Source organism: Mesoplodon mirus (genome assembly GCF_964341445.2).
Source record: "Mesoplodon mirus genome assembly, chromosome: 6".
In the NCBI taxonomy this organism is placed as follows: Eukaryota; Metazoa; Chordata; class Mammalia; order Artiodactyla; family Ziphiidae; genus Mesoplodon; species Mesoplodon mirus.
In genome coordinates this window covers 98078077-98096702 of record NC_138982.1, presented here as the reverse complement: position 1 = coordinate 98096702, position 18626 = coordinate 98078077, and the positions used below count along the sequence as shown (strand labels likewise).

The window sequence follows — 18626 nt, the reverse complement described above, 5'->3', positions numbered from 1 at the left end:
CGAGGCCCACGCCACGCACCCTCTTCCCGGGTGCCTAGGCCAGGCTGGGAGCGCGCCGAGGCAGCGCCGGCCCCGACATCCGTCGTCGGGCGGCCAGGGCCGGGGTCCGAGGGCCAGGAGGCCGCGTTCCATCGGGGTTTCTAGGTGAAGGGCAGGAAAACAACCGGTCGGTCTGGGCGGGGCCGGGAGGGCGGAGCGAGGGCGGAGCGAGGGCGGAGGGCACATTGCCTCATCCTGTACATTTTACTGGAAACGGGGCGCATCCGGAGGAGTGGCCGGGAGGCTACCCCGACGCCGCCAATGGCCCGGCCGGGCGCGGGGGAGGCCGGCGAGGCGGTGGCCTTTTCTCTCCGCCCCTGGCCTCGAAGGCCGGTTAAATAGTCGGGCACCTCCGGACCACGCCCGTGCCCGCGCCGTCCTCCAGCCGATAGGTTCCCGAACCCATCACAGCCACAGCCGCAGTCGGAAGGCAGTCGCGCGCAGCGAACCGGTGGCGCAGGTGTCTGGGGTCCCCGAGAGCCGAGCCCGGGAGCATGATCGTGGACAAGTTGCTGGACGACAGCCGCGGCGGAGAGGGGCTGCTGGACGCGGCCGGCGACTGCGGCCTTATGACCAGCCCGCTCAACCTGGCCTACTTCTACGGCGCGTCACCGCCCGCCGCCGCCCCCGGCGCCTGCGACGCCGGCTTCTCGTCGTCTGGGCCCTCGGCGCCCGGCTCGCCCGGCTCCGACTCCTCCGACTTCTCTTCCGCCTCGTCCGTGTCCTCCTGCGGGGCGGTAGAGTCCCGGCCGAGAGGCGGCGCCCGTGCCGAGCGGCTGCAAGGTACCCACCGGCCCCGGCGGGGCGGCCCCAGGACCCCCGTTTGCGGGCGGCCCACCCGCGGGGAGGGGGGCTCTGGGCCGCCCAGAAGCGAAGTACCTCGGCCAGGTGTTAGGTGGCCTCGGCGCCTGCTTTAGCGGCGGTACATAATCACAGTGGCCATCATTATTAGGCCACTACTGGATGCCTTGCCCCGTGCTGGGCGTTGAATATCACTCCATGCCCTTTGACCGTCTGTGAAATCTGGGCGCCGTCTAGCTGGCCTGGTAGCTTGAAACACACAGCTCTGACTTCGGGTGGGGGGAATGGACCACGTTGGGTTTTCTCTTTTTTTTTTTTAAAAAAAAAACCCACTTTTATTAAGCTATAATTCACATACTATGGCGAGGTTTTGGATCTGATGTAGGTGTACCTTTTTCTTGTGGCTGTTTTAGTGAAAGGCTGTAGCCGGCGATAAGGGTTTGGGTACTGGGTTGAAGGTTGTGATTTATTTCTTCCTAAGTACGTATTTGTGGAAATTTTAAGTAAAAGGACTTTATAAAGAAAAGAAACCGATATTATTAAGATGTAAGGTGAAGCTGGACTGAAAACCAGTTTATACCTTGAGTCTGTGATTTTCCGAAGTCTGCCCAGAATTTCTTCGGTCTTTGTTTTGTGTGCTTTAGAATGGTTGAGCCATCTGTAGCAGAGAAAGGCGTAACGTTTCCGTTCTGCGGCTGTGAATTGTTAGTTTCTTTTCTTAATGAACGGAGTTGCATAATTTGGAGGAAAACAGGATGCCGCTGTAGGTGAACCGAAGAACGTCTAGATAATCTCAAATTTTGGAAAATCTAATCAGCATGATTTTAAAGAGCGTTCTCTTTCAGGTATTCCCCATGGCTGGCCACTCCTGTTTTGCTTGTGTTTTAGTTTAAAATGTGATTTGTCATTTTTATTTAAAAAAGTGATTTAAACCACTCGGTTGTATATCATGCTCCCTGTATGTTAAGTGTGTAGCAAATGCCAAAATTGTGTGTGTATTTAGACCCGTTTTTTTCTCCACATTTGGCCTTCATCTGGCTGTAACTATTTTGTTAGTTGTTTGGTTTACCATAGGGGATTTCTGAAACTGAATTTTTCTCCCTGTGACGCTGAGTTATTAACTACTGTCATTCCAGAGAAATGCCGTGTTAGATTCTGGCAAGATATTCTTAGACTTAAGCATAAAACTAACTAGTGTTTAGTTTGCTCTGTCGTTGAGTTGTTTCTCTCATGTATTTGATTATATATATATATGTGTGTGTGTATATATCTATATATTTAAAATTATGCCTTGTTTGTTGTTCCATCTTATTTTTTTCCACTCTCAATGGAGTTGCTGAATTATTCACTTCCTGACTCTTTGTGTGTTTACTTTGTGTTCAACTCATCCCAAGAGGTTGTGACATAGTAGTGGTCAGAGGAGAATGCTGTACTCATGTACTGCATTTTTTTTTTTTTTTTTTTTGCAGTACGCGGGCCTCTCACTGTTGTGGCCTCTCCCGTTGCGGAGCACAGGCTCCGGACGCGCAGGCTCAGCGGCCATGGCTCACGGGCCCAGCCGCTCCGTGGCATGTGGGATCCTCCCGGACCGGGGCACAAACCCGTGTCCTCTGCATCGGCAGGCGGACTCTCAACCACTGCGCCACCAGGGAAGCCCTCATGTACTGCATTTTAAAGTGTATTTTAAAGCTTAAATATGAAATGAGATTATTTCCTTTTTACTTAGAAGGCCTATGTGAACAATCCAAAAACAGTCGGTGAGGGGAAATCCTGTGTGCATATGTGGAAATGCGTTTAAGCTCAGTGAATTTATGTAGCTTTCTTGGCGTAGCTGAACTGAGGGAAATAATAAACTGAGACATTGTTAAATGTTAGGTTTTGGTACATTGAGATCTTTGGAAGAAGTTTGTTTTGTACCTTCTTAGGTGAGTGGAATTGATAGACTTTAAAATTTCTGTGTGGACATAAAGCATTTGGTTTGAAAAGCTAAAAATTCATCAGTTATTCCTTGCTCCCCCCAGGTTTTTCAAAAGTTTAGAATAATTACAGATTTATGAGAGTCAGGGTGGCAAAATCTGTGATCCTGTCTCATGGGTGGATAGGGCTGGGAGACAGAGAATTAATTTGGGTTTATCTCTCGGCTCTGGGGATCCCTGAAACGATATTTTTATGAGCTTTAATTCCTTAGGCTTCCTGGTGGGGAAAGGTATCAGGCAAGCGAGTTGAAGAGGCTTTGTGGTCTGTTAGTTGGGAACTTCATCACGTTGGATAGCTATGCTTTTGAGATTATTAATATTCATGTCTGTGAAGACACTTAATTGGGATATGTTTTGTTTTTTGAACAGTTGAGCCCCATATGGGGGTTGGAAGGCAGCAGAGAGGACCCTTTCAAGGTGTTCGCGTGAAGAACTCAGTGAAGGAACTCCTGTTGCACATCCGAAGTCATAAACAGAAGGCTTCCGGACAAGCTGTCGATGATTTTAAGGTAGCACCTAATTTATTTGTTTTGGGTTTGGGGGTAGGGAGGTTAGCCTGTCAGTGTTATTACTCTCTGCTAACCTAGGTTGGGCAAGTCTTTTGTAGACCACAAAGTCCATAGGACAGAGAACATATTTGTCCTGCTGTCTGCTATATTGCTGTCACTTTGCCCACTGCTAGGCACTTGGCAGGTGTGCAAGAGAAATTTAATGAATAAATAAATGAAGGCAAGTTGGGGGCAAGGAAATTAATGTGGCTCAGTTAAAATGAACCATTTTGACTAGAAAGGGAAAACTCAAGTGGCCTTATTAATTTTATCTTAACCTGAGTTGAACTAAGGTGAAAGTGCAAACGGGGGAAGTTGCAAGATAGGATGGAAATTAACATAGAAAATAAATATTGCTAGAATAGCCATGTCAAAGGTTTATGGTGAACTGTAAAGAGGGGTAGAGATAAGTCTGTTTGTTGATGTATGTTAATCAGGAAACCATTTATCACACACTAAATTGGAAACTTTTTTTCCTGATAGACACAAGGTGTGAACAGAGAGCAATTCACAGGTAAGAGTTACCTCTATTTATAATGTCATGGGGGCTGTAGGGTAAAACAGTGTAGTGTAATTATGGGTAAAAATTTGTGAAATAAAATTATCACAGATTCCATATTCCTTTCTTGGGTATAGAATTGAAGAACACAGTATCATATAGTGGGAAAAGGAAAGGCCCTGATTTATTGTCTGATGGACCAGCTTGCAAAAGACCAGCTTTGTTACATACCCAGTTTTTGGTACGTATCTCACTATTTTCCTCTGAATACCCTTTGGAAATTATTCCTGGAATAATTTTGGAAGGGAGTGCGCAACTTATTTTTTCTCCCTTTCCAGACGCCACCTCAAACACCCACACCCGCGGAAAGCATGGAAGATGTCCATCACAATGAATCCAAACAGGGCAGCAGTGCTGATCTGCTTCAGAGCATTATCAACATTAAGAATGAATGCAGCCTGGTTTCCCTGAACACTGTCCAAGTTAGCTGGATGAGCCCTGTGGGGGTCCCTCCGAGCTCCCCCCACGAGCAGCGTCAGGACTTCCACGGAGGGCAGGTCTTCTCTCCACCTCAGAAATACCAACCCTTCCAAGTCAGCAGCTCCCCACACATGATGGATCAGGCTTCCATGTACCAGTATTCTCCACAGAACCAGAACGTGCAGCAGCTGCCGCCAGAGCACTACACCCACAACCCAGCTCTGGAATACAGTCCTTATTCCAGAACTTCCCAGTCCCCCAGCTATGAACCAAACATCTTTGATGGTCAAGAACCACAGTTCTGCTCGAACCAAAGTTTTGCATCCCTTCTAAGTGATCCCAGGGAATCTGAGAATATTGCTGTTCCCCCACAGACTGCCCCCAGCGTTCAGCAGCAAAATGATGCCCACGTGCAGAACTTCAACATGATGCCACACAGTGCCTGTGAGGCCCTGGCGAGGCACGATGCAGGCTCTGCCCCTTTAAACACACCACTGCCCTTCCCGAGCATCGTCGGAAATCCAATGAACACCACACAGTTAGGGAAGTCATTTTTTCAGTGGCAAGTAGAGCAGGAAGAAAGCAAATTGGCACATATCTCCCAAGACCAGTTTCTTTCAAAGGATGCAGATGGTGACACGTGAGTATCCCTTTATCTCATTGAGCTAATTTGGTAAGCCATGCTTGCTGGACACAGTGGGCACAGAATTTCTCTAGGGGATGCCAGCTTAGATCTGAGTAAGTGGTTGGCTAAACAAGATGACTAGTGGGCGTAGCATGATCGCTCATATTTCAAGTGAGAGCTTTCCTTTCTTTTTTTTTCCTGGCTGAACAAATTACCTGTTCTAAATTAATAAAAATGTACGTGTCTTTGAATAATTGGTTTTGAAAGATTAGCATAGATTGTGTCTGTAGAGCAAAATCAGTTAGGTCATGGTTAGTTGGTCATGATCAACTGTGAGTTGATTTGTAGATTGAATACTGATCTGTCCTGACATCTTTGTGGTGTTGGGCAAGTTCTTTAACCTCTCTATGCCTCAGTTTCTGGGCATGTAAAATGATAATAACTCCCTCAGTGGGTTTTTATGAACATTAAAAATAATGGATTTAAAGCAGTCAGCATGGTGCCTGGCATACTTCTTTTTTCTGGTAACCTAATTCATCTTGTTGCAACTCAGATGTATTGTCAGCATAGCAGAAAAGACAAATTATGCTCTGTACTGTTTGATTTGAGTACACTAACATATCAAGAAAGGGGTTAAAGGAAGAATTTTTTTTTAAAAGGATGAACTTAGTGAAATAAGAAATAATTCACTTCTTTTCTTTTACTTTTTTTCCCCCCCAGGTTCCTCCATATTGCTGTTGCCCAGGGGAGAAGGGCACTTTCCTATGTCCTTGCAAGAAAGATGAATGCGCTTCACATGCTGGATATTAAAGAGCACAATGGACAGGTGAGGATCTTGACAGAGGGAAATGGCAAAGTGTGGTCATGGGGACAAGATGACGGCTGGTCTCATATTTATGTGTAGATCATTTCAGAGTTCCAGACCAAGAGAGTTTAGTTAATATTAACTTCTGAATGTTGACTCTTTGTCACTGCCAACCTTGAAGTTATTAACGTTAACTTTGTAGTTATTTGACCAAAGACTAACTGGATATAATAAAGCTGCACCCTAAGCTTATTTTAGTTTCCTTGTGTTACAGTATCTTATTGCTTATTAACAGGATTTATTTTCTCTATGTGGGTTTTTTCCCCCTCGGTCTTAGTTTAGGTCCATATTCTTTGTTACTATAGTGTTATGGGTTTTAAAAAATATTTTTTTCCTCTGAATGTCCACAGAGTGCCTTTCAGGTGGCAGTGGCTGCCAATCAGCACCTCATCGTGCAGGATCTGGTGAACCTCGGGGCCCAGGTGAATACGACTGACTGCTGGGGAAGAACCCCCCTGCATGTTTGTGCTGAGAAGGGCCACTCCCAGGTGCTTCAGGTAAGAGGCAGCGAGCCAGGCCTCCATTACCACAGGGCCAAAGGGGTACAGCTTGGATATTAGGAGTTGGATGTAGATTGCCTGTTGCAATGCTCTCTTTTGAGTTGACTTACTCCTTTCTTGGAACACTGGTAGATAAGTATTTGTGTAGTTTGTCTTTTGCTGATAGATGTCTGTTTTTAAATTCTGCAGGCAATTCAGAAGGGAGCAGTGGGGAGCAATCAGTTTGTGGATCTGGAGGCAACTAACTATGATGGTAAGTGATCGACGCATTATTGGGTGAAAAACATTCAGAGAGAGGGGCCCATTAATTCTAAGGGCACTAAGTTCAACACCAATAAGGAAGGGAGGTAATTAAAGCTAAAATATTCTATAGATAAAATTAGCACTAAGACCCAATGGAGGGATTACTCAGATGACCTCACTAGTCCTTGTGGAGCCCATATGTAGGTCATGTGAGAGGCCACCCTCCAGGTTTGTAGTTATAGAACAAATAAAAGAATTGATGGGATGCTTGACCACTGCTTTCTTATGCTTTTTTCTAGGCCTGACCCCTCTACACTGTGCAGTTGTGGCCCACAACGCTGTGGTTCACGAACTCCAGAGAAATCAACAGCCCCATTCACCTGAAGTTCAGGAGCTTTTGCTGAAGAATAAGAGTCTAGTTGATACAATTAAGTGTCTGATTCAAATGGGAGCCACAGTGGAAGCTAAGGTAAAATTCACAGAAGAGTTTGGAAATGGGATGTGGGAGAGACGTGGTTATAGCCGAAGACCTTCTTCCCAAGTATAGATTAAAACTTTTCCCCCTTTTTATTTTATTTTTGCCATCTTTTTAAATTAATGGAGTAGCAATGTATGGATAGTTAAGCTTAGATTTTAAAAGATCACCTCATCTGCTTTCTTGATTTGCTTTTAATCTATGGATTATTATTCAAAAGATCATTTAGCTGTGAAATGAATGTCTTTATTTGAAAGGAAAATAAAATGCTTGAAATTGATATTTCCATTTTGCTTCCATTGTTATACACAGATACTAAAGGTAGTGCATTTTGTAAGGGTTTGTTCATTGTTGTTGGATCTGGACTTAATCTTCTGTTTTTTAAACTGGAAAATATTTTATTATCTTTAAATTTGAGGTTTATTTGCTGAGTATTTGCTATGTACAAGGCTGAGGTACTGAGTTAGGGGCCTAGGGGAAAATACCTAAATCATAAGCCACTTGGGTCCTTGGGGAGCTTACTGTCTAGTAGAAATGGTGAGAGATATAGCTAATTATAAGTCTACAGGGTGGCCACCAAGTCTGGAAACATAGGCGAATACACAGTAAATGATTTATTATATTACAGCACATGATAAAACAGTATAGTCTATGTTTCTATATTTTATGGCCACCCGGTATACAAGGGTACATGTGATAAAAGGGAGTTAGGAGGAGTGAGAGATTACATGGAGCTTGGGTTGAAGGAAGGGTTTATGGAGAAGGGGGCACTCCGAGTGAGTCTCCAAGGGTGAGTCAGACATATGAGAGACTGGGTGAGAAGCATACCCAGGGCATGGTTTCTGGATGTTCATTTTTTTCCCCCTCTTGCCTTTGACAAGGATCGTAAAAGTGGCCGCACAGCCCTGCATTTGGCAGCTGAAGAAGCAAATCTGGAACTCATTCGCCTCTTTTTGGAACTGCCCAGTTGCCTGTCTTTTGTGAATGCAAAGGTACTTTTAGAAGTGTTCAAGAACTGCGCAAGAGTTGGAATAACCTTCTTTATACCTTCTTCAAGCTTTTGAGCTGCTTTCATGAAAGTCTTCCTTCCTGATGGGTGTTGTTTGTCTCTTTGTCTTTAGGCTTACAATGGAAACACCGCCCTCCATGTTGCTGCCAGCCTGCAATATCGGGTGACACAGTTGGATGCAGTCCGCCTATTGATGAGGAAGGGAGCAGACCCAAGTACTCGGAACTTGGAGAACGAACAGCCAGTACATTTGGTTCCTGATGGCCCTGTGGGAGAACAGGTGAGGGCCACAGAAGGGAGAAGAAATACTTTTAGGCATTGTTCCGAAACATAAGGGGCAGGGGCCAGCTGGCACTCTTCAGGTGGGCTTTATCAACATCTGTGTCTCAACAGTGGTCACTGTAGCCCTTTAGAGTCAATTGCTTTGTCTCCAAAGGAAGAGTAAGAAATTTGAGGGTTTATCCATGGACCCCAAATGGGTCTTCCAAGACACAAACTTGGGTTTGGGCTAAGTCAGAATGGTTTGACATTTGGAAGTTGATGAAAGAGGAGGAACCAAGGTTCCTGCACATACTAAAGAAAGAGAATCTTAGTTTTGTGAGTAAGTGATGAGCCTTCAACTATTGGGCATATTAAATGAGTCAGTATTTGTAGAGTATTCAGAATAGTCCCAGGCACATAAGTGGGTGCTGCTCAGTAAACATTAGCTGTTAACAATGATTTCTATCTAACTGATCCTAAATAAAAAATGGGAAGGTTATTTATGTAATTTAGAACCTAGAAATATTTTATACTTTAAATAAAATTATGCTTTTCTCATCATATGATTCTACTGGATTGGTCAGAAAGTTCATTCGGTTTTTGCTGTAAGCTGTTTTGAAAAACTTGAATGAACTTTTTGGCCAACCCAATATATTATATTTGGGGATTGAACAGTTTCATATGACTAAACTTTTCTTGATAACAAGAACTGACTCTTTTTAAGAACTTAAAATATTTTATTTATTTATTTAAGCAGCAGGTTCTTATTAGTTATCCATTTTATGCATATTAGTGTATATATGTCAATCCCAGTCTCCCAGTTCATCCCACCCACCCACCCCCGCCAGTTTTCCCCTTGGTGTCCATACGTTTGGAAGAACTTAAAATATTTTTGATGAAACTCTTTCCCTGGAGGAAACAAGAGATTGTGGCTGTGGGTCATTACGTACTTTAATAATCACAAAATAAAATATATGGAATGCAATTTAGCCTTGCCTTTGATTTACAGCCCTCGCTATGACCATAATATTATAGTAACTCATATTTGTGGAGCTCTTTATAGCTTAAAATGAATCACTTGATGATTTGTAGAGTTTTCCTGTATATTATATCACTTAATAGTTAGGAAAACTTTGCAGGGTGAAGGTTCAGCTGGGAAGACTGAGACTCAGAGTGGGTCCAGGCATAGGGACCATCATTAAATAGTAAATGGCAGAGTCCTAAGTGCACTGTTCACTTCTGGTTTGCTGTTTGTGGTGTGCAGTCATAGAGTGATGTTCTCAGGGAGTATTGAGCATGGAGAGCTGCTTGACTCTTTGCTAAATGTTCTTGGATTGCTCTCCTTCCTGCTTTTGTGTTTTTTTGTGTCTCTGTGTGTGGAGGGAGGGTCTTTTCCTTTGCTTTTATTGTCAGACCATGGTCATTGTGTCTCCTTCTAGCAGCTGTCAATTGCATCCCTTACTCCAGTCTTCTTTCTTCTAATTTGTTGCTTCTAATCTGCTGTGGGCTGAGAGACGGATCACAAAATTTGTCAGGCTGGGGTATAAAATCAATTACTAGACTCTGAGGGAGCCTGGGGGTTTCCTGTCATCCATATAGTCATGCACAGATGCTTTAATTCTTGGATGTCATGATAGCTATCTTGACTCGAAGGACATTATAATTTACTTGTGTGTATAACGTGGGCTCTCGGTTCTTGGTTGAGGCTGACATCAAGGTAGGTGAGGTATTATAATAACCATGATTACTGCGTTAAATATTAAATGTTCTCAGAAATAACAGGAGTAAAGATTAGGAAAAGAATATAGGTCTTAGTTAAACTTTTGGAGATTTTCAACCTCAGATAATTTTTTTTTTTTTTTTTTTTTTTTGCGGTACGCGGGCCTCTCACTGTTGTGGCCTCTCCCATTGCGGAGCACAGGCTCCGGACGCGCAGGCTCAGCGGCCATGGCTCACGGGCCTAGCCGCTCTGCAGCATGTGGGATCTTCCCGGACCGGGGCACAAACCCGTGTCCCCTCCATCGGCAGGCGGTCTCTCAACCACTGCGCCACCAGGGAAGCCCAGCCTCAGATAATTTTTAATGGAGCTGCTTTACTTTCTTGTACTCAAAGATCATTATAGCAGGTCTGTAGTAAACTTTAAAAGGAGTTGTAGTATTTTTTTTTTGTCCCCTTAAAGTCTTGACACATACTGTTGCATATTTCTTCATATACTTACTTACAAAGAAACTGAAGGAGATGTGGTACTTTGATCATAGAAAAAAAAACCCTCACAAGTCCTATTGGTTTCCTTTCCAGATCCGACGTATCCTGAAGGGAAAGTCCATTCAGCAGAGAGCTCCACCGTATTAGCTCCATTGGCTGGGAGCCTGGTCAGCAATACTCACTGTCAGTTAGGCAGTCCTAATGTATCTGTACATAGACCATTTGCTTTGTATTGGCAAATGTAAGTTGTTTCTATGAAACAAACATATTTAGTTCACTATTATATAGTGGGTTATGTTAAAAGAAAAGAAGAAAAGTATCTAATTTCTCTTGGCAGATTTTAATATTTCATACCCAGGTATCTGGGATCTAGACATCTGAATTTAATCTGAGTGGTAAAATTGACTTCAATTAACAGTAGCTTTTGGGTAGGAGAAGGCTTTGATTTGTGGCATAAGGCATTGCTTATGTAGCTATTGCCAGTTTAAAAGGAGGTGAATTGTAAACTTTTTCTTTAAAGAAAAATGAAAGCATTTGGAAGTTAAAAAATAAATCTGGACGTAGTGTTGAGGCTTCGTTTGGCCTGATGCAGTACCTGATAGTTATTGGTGTTGCAAAGTCTCTAGTCGTTGGACTAGATGGAGGGTGCCATGGTTAAAGTTTGATCTTTGCAAACTGTATATAATTGTTATTTTTGTCTTTTAAAATATTTGTACAAATATTTGTACATTGGTCATTAACATGGCCACATTTGAAATGTGTAAATCAATAAACTAGAAAAGAACAAGTGGATTTTCACTATTTTTAAAAATCATATGCATTCAAAGGAGCTGTGTAATCACCATCTCTGTAGATGAAACAGATGGAGAGTTGTTCCTTTAGTGGCTGGCAGAGCTCTGTTTGAATTGTAAATATGCTTTGAGATGAGATACATTATTTGCAGGGAATTGCATGCTATTAAAGAGAACACCTTTTTATGACTCACTTTCTAGAGTTTATGATTTACTTGCTCTGTTGGAATGTTTGTTTTACCTTTATAAGAACAACAAAAAGTCAATATTGAAACATGTTTTACTGGTTTTCTGTTGTCAAATAATGATAACGTACCATGATGTTTCATATTACCATTCAGAAAATAAATGCCTAATTTTTTAGTAACTTTAATTCTAATAATATTATTTTGCTTATCTCTGGCATACCCCGAGGAATGTATATGGCTTTGATTGTACATTAATTCTTTGTAATAAATTTGATTCATGAAAAACCTTTCTTTATTTCTCTTATTTTTTTTCTTTTTTTTTAACATCTTTATTGGAGTATAATTGCTTTACAATGGTGTGTTAGTTTCTGCTTTATAACAAAGTGAATCAGTTATACATATACATATGTTCCCATATCTCTTCCCTCTTGCATCTCCCTCCTTCCCACCCTCCTTATCCCACCCCTCTAGGTGGTCACAAACCACGGAGCTGATCTCCCTGTGCTATGCGGCTGCTTCCCACTAGCTATCTATTTTACATTTGGTAGTGTATATATATCCATGCCACTCTCTCACTTTGTCCCAGCTTACCCTTCGCCCTCTGCATATCCTGAAGTCCATTCTCTGTTAGGTCTGTGTCTTTATTCCCATCTTGCCCCTAGGTTCTTCATGACCATTTTTATTTTTTTAGATTCCATATATATGTGTTAGCATACGGTATTTGTTTTTCTCTTTCTGACTTACTTCACTCTGTATGACAGACTCTAGGTCCATCCACCTCACTACAAATAACTCAATTTCGTTTCATTTTATGGCCGAGTAATATTCCATTGTATATATGTGCCATATCTTCTTTATCCATTCATCTGTTAATGGACACTTAGGTTGCTTCCATGTCCTGGCTATTGAAAATAGAGCTGCAATGAACACTGTGGTACATGACTCTTTTTTTTTTTTTTTTTTTTTGCTGTACGCGGGCCTCTCACTGCTGTGGCCTCTCCCGTTGCGGAGCACAGGCTCCGGACACACAGGCTCCGCGGCCATGGCTCGCGGGCCCAGCCGCTCCGCGGCATGTGGGATCTTCCGGGATCGGGGCACGAACCCGTGTCCCCTGCATCGGCAGGCGGACTCTCAACCACTGCGCCACCAGGGAAGCCTCATGACTCTTTTTGAATTATGGTTTTCTCAGGGTATATGCCCAGTAGTGGGATTGCTGGGTCATATGGTAGTTCTATTTTTAGTTTTTTAAGGAACCTCCATACTGTTCTCCATAGTGGCTGTATCAATTTACATTCCCACCAACATTGTAAGAGTGTTCCCTTTTCTCCACACCCTCTCCAGCATTTATTGTTTCTAGATTTTTTGATGATGGCCATTCTGACCGGTGTGAGATGATATCTCATTATAGTTTTGATTTGCATTTCTCTAATGATTAATGACATTGAGCATTCTTTCATGTGTTTGTTGGCAATCTGTATATCTTCTTTGGAGAAATGTCTGTTTAGGTCTTCTGCCCATTTTTGGATTGGGTTGTTTGTTTGTTTGTTACTGAGCTGCATGAGCTGCTTGTAAATTTTGGAGATTAATCCTTTGTCAGTTGCTTCATTTGCAAATATTTTCTCCCATTCTGAGGGTTGTCTTTTGGTCTTGTTTATGGTTTCCTTTGCCGTGAAAAAGCTTTTAAGTTTCATTAGGTCCCATTTGTTTATTTTTGTTTTTATTTCCATTTCTCTGGGAGGTGGGTCAAAAAGGATCTTGCTGTGATTTATGTCATAGAGTGTTCCGCCTATGTTTTCCTCTAAGAGTTTTATAGTGCCTCGCCTTACATTTAGGTCTTTAATCCATTTTGAGTTTATTTTTGTGTATGGTGTTAGGGAGTGTTCTCAATTCGTACTTTTACATGTACCTGTCCAGTTTCCACAGCACCACTTATTGAAGAGGCTGTCTTTTCTCCACTTTATATTCGTGCCTCCTTTATCAAAGATAAGGTGACCATATGTGCTTGGGTTTATCTCTGGGCTTTCTATCCTGTTCCATTGATCTATATTTCTGTTTTTGTGTCAGTACCATACTGTCTTGATTACTGTAACTTTGTCGTATAGTCTGAAGTCAGGGAGCCTGATTCCTCCAGCTCCATTTTTCGTTCTCAAGATTGCTTTGGCTATTCAGGGTCTTTTCTGTTTCCATACAAATTGTGAAATTTTTTGTTCTAGTTCTGTGAAAAATGCCAGTGGTAGTTTGATAGGGATTGCATTGAATCTGTAGATTGCTTTGGGTAGTAGAGTCATTTTCACAATGTTGATTCTTCCAATCCAAGAACATGGTATATCTCTCCATCTATTTGTATCATCTTTAATATCTTTCATCAATGTCTTATAATTTTCTGCATACAGGTCTTTTGTCTCTTTAAGTAGGTTTATTCCTAGATATTTTATTCTTTTTGTTGCAGTGGTAAATGGGAGTGTTTCCTTAATTTCACTTTCAGATTTTTCATCATTAGTGTATAGGAATGCCAGAGATTTCTGTGCATTAATTTTGTGTCCTGCTACTTTACCAAATTCATTGATTAGCTCTAGTAGTTTTCTGGTAGCATCTTTAGGAGTCTATATGTATACTATCATGTAATCTTCAAACAGCGACAGCTTTACTTCTTTTCCGATTTGGATTCCTTTTATTTCTTTTTATTCTCTGATTGCTGTGGCTAAAACTTCCAAAACTTTGTTGAATAAGAGTGGTGAGAGCGGGCAACTTTGTCTTGTTCCTGATCTTAGTGGAAATGGTTTCAGTTTTTCACCATTGAGGACGATGTTGGCTGTGGGTTTGTCATATATGGCCTTTATTATGTTGAGGAAAGTTCCCTCTATGCCTACTTTCTGCAGGGTTTTTATCATAAATGGGTGTTGAATTTTGTCGAAAGCTTTCTCTGCATCTATTGAGATGATCATATGGTTTTTCTCCTTTAATTTGTTAATATGGTGTATCACATTGATTGATTTGTGTATATTGAAGAATCCTTGCATTCCTGCAATAAACCCCACTTGATCATGGTGTATGATCCTTTTAATGTGCTGTTGGATTCTGTTTGCTAGTATTTTGTTGAGGATTTTTGCATCCATGTTCATCAGTGATATTGGCCTGTAGTTTTCTTTCTTTGTGACATCCTTGTCTGGTTTTGGTATCAAGGTGATGGTGGCCTCATAGAATGAGTTTGGGAGTGTTCCTCCCTCTGCTATATTTTGGTAGAATTTGAGAAGGATAGGTGTTAGCTCTTCTCTAAATGTTTGATAGAATTCCCCAGTGAAGCCATCTGGTCATGGGCTTTTGTTTGTTGGAAGATTTTTAATCACAGTTTCAATTTCAGTGCTTGTGATTGGTCTGTTCATATTTTCTATTTCTTCCTGGTTCAGTCTTGGCAGGTTGTGCATTTCTAAGAATTTGTCCATTTCTTCCAGGTTGTCCATTTTATTGGCATAGAGTTGCTTGTAATAATCTCTCATGATCTGTTGTATTTCTGCAGTGTCAGTTGTTACTTCTCCTTTTTGATTTCTAATTCTATTGATTTGAGTCTTCTCCCTTTTTTTCTTGATGAGTCTGGCTAATGGTTTATCAGTTTTGTTTATCTTCTCAAAGAACCAGCTTTTAGTTTTATTGATCTTTGCTATCGCTTCCTTCATTTCTTTTTCATTTATTTCTGATCTGATTTTTATGATTTCTTTCCTTCTAACTTTGGGATGTTTTTGTTCTTCTTTCTCTAATTGCTTTAGGTGCAAGGTTAGGTTGTTTATTTGAGATGTGTCCTGTTTCTTAAGGTAGGATTATATTGGTATAAACTTCCCTCTTAGAACTGCTTATCCTGCCTCCCATAGGTTTTGGGTCATCGTGTCTCCATTGTCATTTGTTTCTAGGTATTTTTTGATTTCCTCTTTGATTTCTTCAGTGATCACTTCGTTATTAAGTAGTGTATTGTTTAGCCTCCATGTATTTGTATTTTTTACAGATCGTTTCCTGTAATTGATATCTAGTTTCATAGCATTGTGGTCAGAAAAGATACTTGATATGATTTCAATTTTCTTAAATGTACCAAGGCTTGATTTGTGACCCAAGATATGATCTATCCTGGAGAATGTTCCATGAGCACTTGAGAAAACTGTGTATTCTGTTGTTTTTGGATGGAATGTCCTATAATTATCAATTAAGTCCATCTTGTTTAATGTATGATTTAAAGCTTGTGTTTCCTTATTTATTTTCATTTTGGATGATGTGTCCATTGGTTAAAGTGGGGTGTTAAAGTTCCCTACTATGATTGTGTTACTGTTGATTTCCCTTTTTATGACTGTTAGCATTTGCCTTATGTATTGAGGTGCTCCTATGTTGGGTGCATAAATATTTACAATTGTTATATCTTCTTCTTGGATTGATCCCTTGATCATTATGTAGTGTCCTTCTTTGTCTCTTCTAATAGTCTTTATTTTAGAGTCTATTGTGTCTGATATGAGAATTGCTACTCCAGCTTTCTTTTGATTTCCATTTGCATGGAATATCTTTTTCCATCCTGTCACTTTCAGTCTGTATGTGTCCGTAGGTCTGAAGTGGGTCTCTTGTAGACAGCATATATACGGGTGTGGTTTTTTAATCCATTCAGCCAGTCTGTGTCTTTTGGTGGAGCATTCAATCCATTTACATTTAAGGTAATTATCGATATGTATGTTCCCATTCCCATTTTCTTAATTGTTTTGGGTTTGTTACTGTAGGTCTTTTCCTTCTGTTGTGTTTCTTGCCTAGAGAAGTTCCTTTAGCATTTGTTGTAAAGCTGGTTTGGTGGTGCTGAACTCTCTCAGCTTTTGCTTGTCTGTAAAGGTTTTAATTTCTCCATCAAATCTGAATGAGATCCTTGCTGGGTAGAGTAATCTTGGTTGTAGGTTTTTCTCCTTTATCACTTTAAATATGTCCTGCCACTCCCTTCTGGCTTGCAGAGTTATTGCTGAAAGATCAGCTGTTAACCTTATGGGGATTCCCTTGTATGTTATTTGTTGTTTTTCCCTTGCTGGTTTTAATACGTTTTCTTTGTATTTAATTTTTGATAGTTTGATTAATATGTGTCTTGGCGTGTTTCTCCTTGGATTTATCCTGTATGGGACTCTCTGTGCTTCCTAGACTTGATTAACTATGTCCTTTCCTGTATTAGTGAAGTTTTCAACTATAATCTCTTCAAATATTTTCTCAATCCCTTTCTTTTTCTCTTCTTATTCTGGGACCCCTGTAATTCTAATGTTGGTGCGTTTATTGTTGTCCCAGAGGTCTCTGAGACTGTCCTCAGTTCTTTTCATTCTTTTTTCTTTATTCTGCTCTGCAGTAGTCATTTCCACTATTTTATCTTCCAGCTCACTTATCCATTCTTCTGACTCAGTTATTCTGCTATTGATCCCTTCTAGAGTATTTTTAATTTCATTTATTTTGTTGTTCATCATTGCTTGTTTCCTCTTTAGTTCTTCTAGTCATTGTTAAATGTTTCTTGCATTTTATGTATTCTATTTCCAAGATTTTGGATCATCTTTACTATCATTATTCTGAATTCTTTTTCAGGTAGACTGCCTATTTCCTCTTCATTTGTTAGGTCTGGTGGGTTATTACCTTGCTCATTCATCTGCTGTGTGTTTTTCTGCCTTCTCATTTTGCTTATCTTACTGTGTTTGGGGTCTCCTTTTTGCAGGCTGCAGGTTCGTAGTTCCCGTTGTCGTTGGTGTCTGTCCCCAGTGGCTAAGTTTAGTTCAGTGGGTTGTGTAGGCTTCCTGGTGGAGGGGACTAGTGCTTGTGTTCTGGTGGATGAGGCTGGATCTTGTCTTTCTGGTGGGCAGGTCCACGTCTGGTGGTGTGTTTTGGGGTGTCTGTGGCCTTATTATGTTTTTAGGCAGCCTCTCTGCTAATGGGTGGGATTATGTTCCTGTCTTGCTAGTTGTTTGGCATAGGGTGTCCAGCACTGTAGCTTGCTGGTCGTTGACTGAAGCTGGGTGTTGGTGTTGAGATGGAGATCTCTGGGAGATTTTTGCCATTTGAAATTATGTGGAGCTTGGTGGTCTTTTGTGGACCAGTGCCCTGAAGTTGGCTCTCCCACCTCAGAGCCACAACACTGACTCCTGGCTTCAGCCCCAAGAGCCTTTCATCTACACGGCTCAGAATAAAAGGGAGAAAAGGTAGAAAGAAAAAAAGAAAGAAGGAAAGAAAGAAAGAAGGGAGGGAGGGAGGAAGGAAGGAGGGACGGAAGGAAAGAAAAGAAAGAAGATGAAATAAAGTAAAGTAAGATAAAATAAAGTTATTAAAATAAAAAATAATTCAGAAAAAAAGTTTTTTAAAGAAAAAAAAAAACCCAAAAAACAAACAAAAAAACGGACAGATATAACTCTAGGACAAATGTTGGAAGCAAAGCTATACAGATAAAATCTCACACAGAAGCATACACATACAGACTCACATAAAGAGGAAACGTGGAAAAAATCATAAATCTTGCTCTCAAAGTCTATCTCCTCAATTTGGGATGATTCGTTGTCTATTCATGTATTCCACAGATGCAGGGTACATCAGGTTGATTGTGGAGCTTTAATCCGCTGCTTCGGAGGCTGCTGGGAGGGATTTCCCTTTCTCTTGTTTGTTCTCACAGCTCCCGGGTCTCAGCTTTGGATTTGGCCCCGCCTCTGCGTGTAGGTCGCTGGAGGGCGTCTGTTCTTCGCTTAGACGGGACGGGGTTAAAGGAGCAGCTGCTTCGGGGACTCTGGCTCACTCAGGCCGGGGGGAGGGAGGAGTACGGATGCGGGGCGAGCCTGCGGCGTCAGAGGCCAGCGTGACATTGCACCAGCCTGAGGCGCACCGTGCATTCTCCGGGGGATGTTGTCCCTGGATCACGGGACCCTGGCAGTGGCGGCTGCACACGGTCCGGGGAGGGGAGGTGTGGAGAGTGACCTGTGCTTGCTCACAGGTTTCTTGGTGGCGCCGGCAGCAGCCTTAGCGTCTCATGCCCGTCTCTGGGGTCCACGCTGTTAGCCGCGGCTCGCGCCTGTCTCTGCAGCTCCTTTAAGCAGCGCTCTTAATCCCCTCTCCTCGCGCACCAGGAAACAAAGAGGGAAGAA

General features: G+C 41.9%; 1 protein-coding gene across 1 annotated transcript; it reads left to right on the top strand.

Moving 5' to 3' along the window:
- The first annotated feature begins 342 nt into the window (after nt 1–342).
- Nucleotides 343–11862, top strand: NFKBIZ (NFKB inhibitor zeta). The gene is made up of 12 exons (XM_082625045.1): nt 343–822; nt 3186–3325; nt 3848–3878; nt 4001–4104; nt 4202–4983; nt 5689–5794; nt 6184–6330; nt 6523–6586; nt 6876–7045; nt 7933–8043; nt 8173–8340; nt 10620–11862. The coding sequence occupies exons 1-12, from the start codon at nt 534–536 to the stop codon at nt 10671–10673; spliced, it is 2166 nt and encodes a 721-aa protein (XP_082481171.1). The 5' UTR covers nt 343–533; the 3' UTR covers nt 10674–11862.
- Nucleotides 11863–18626: the final 6764 nt, after the last annotated feature.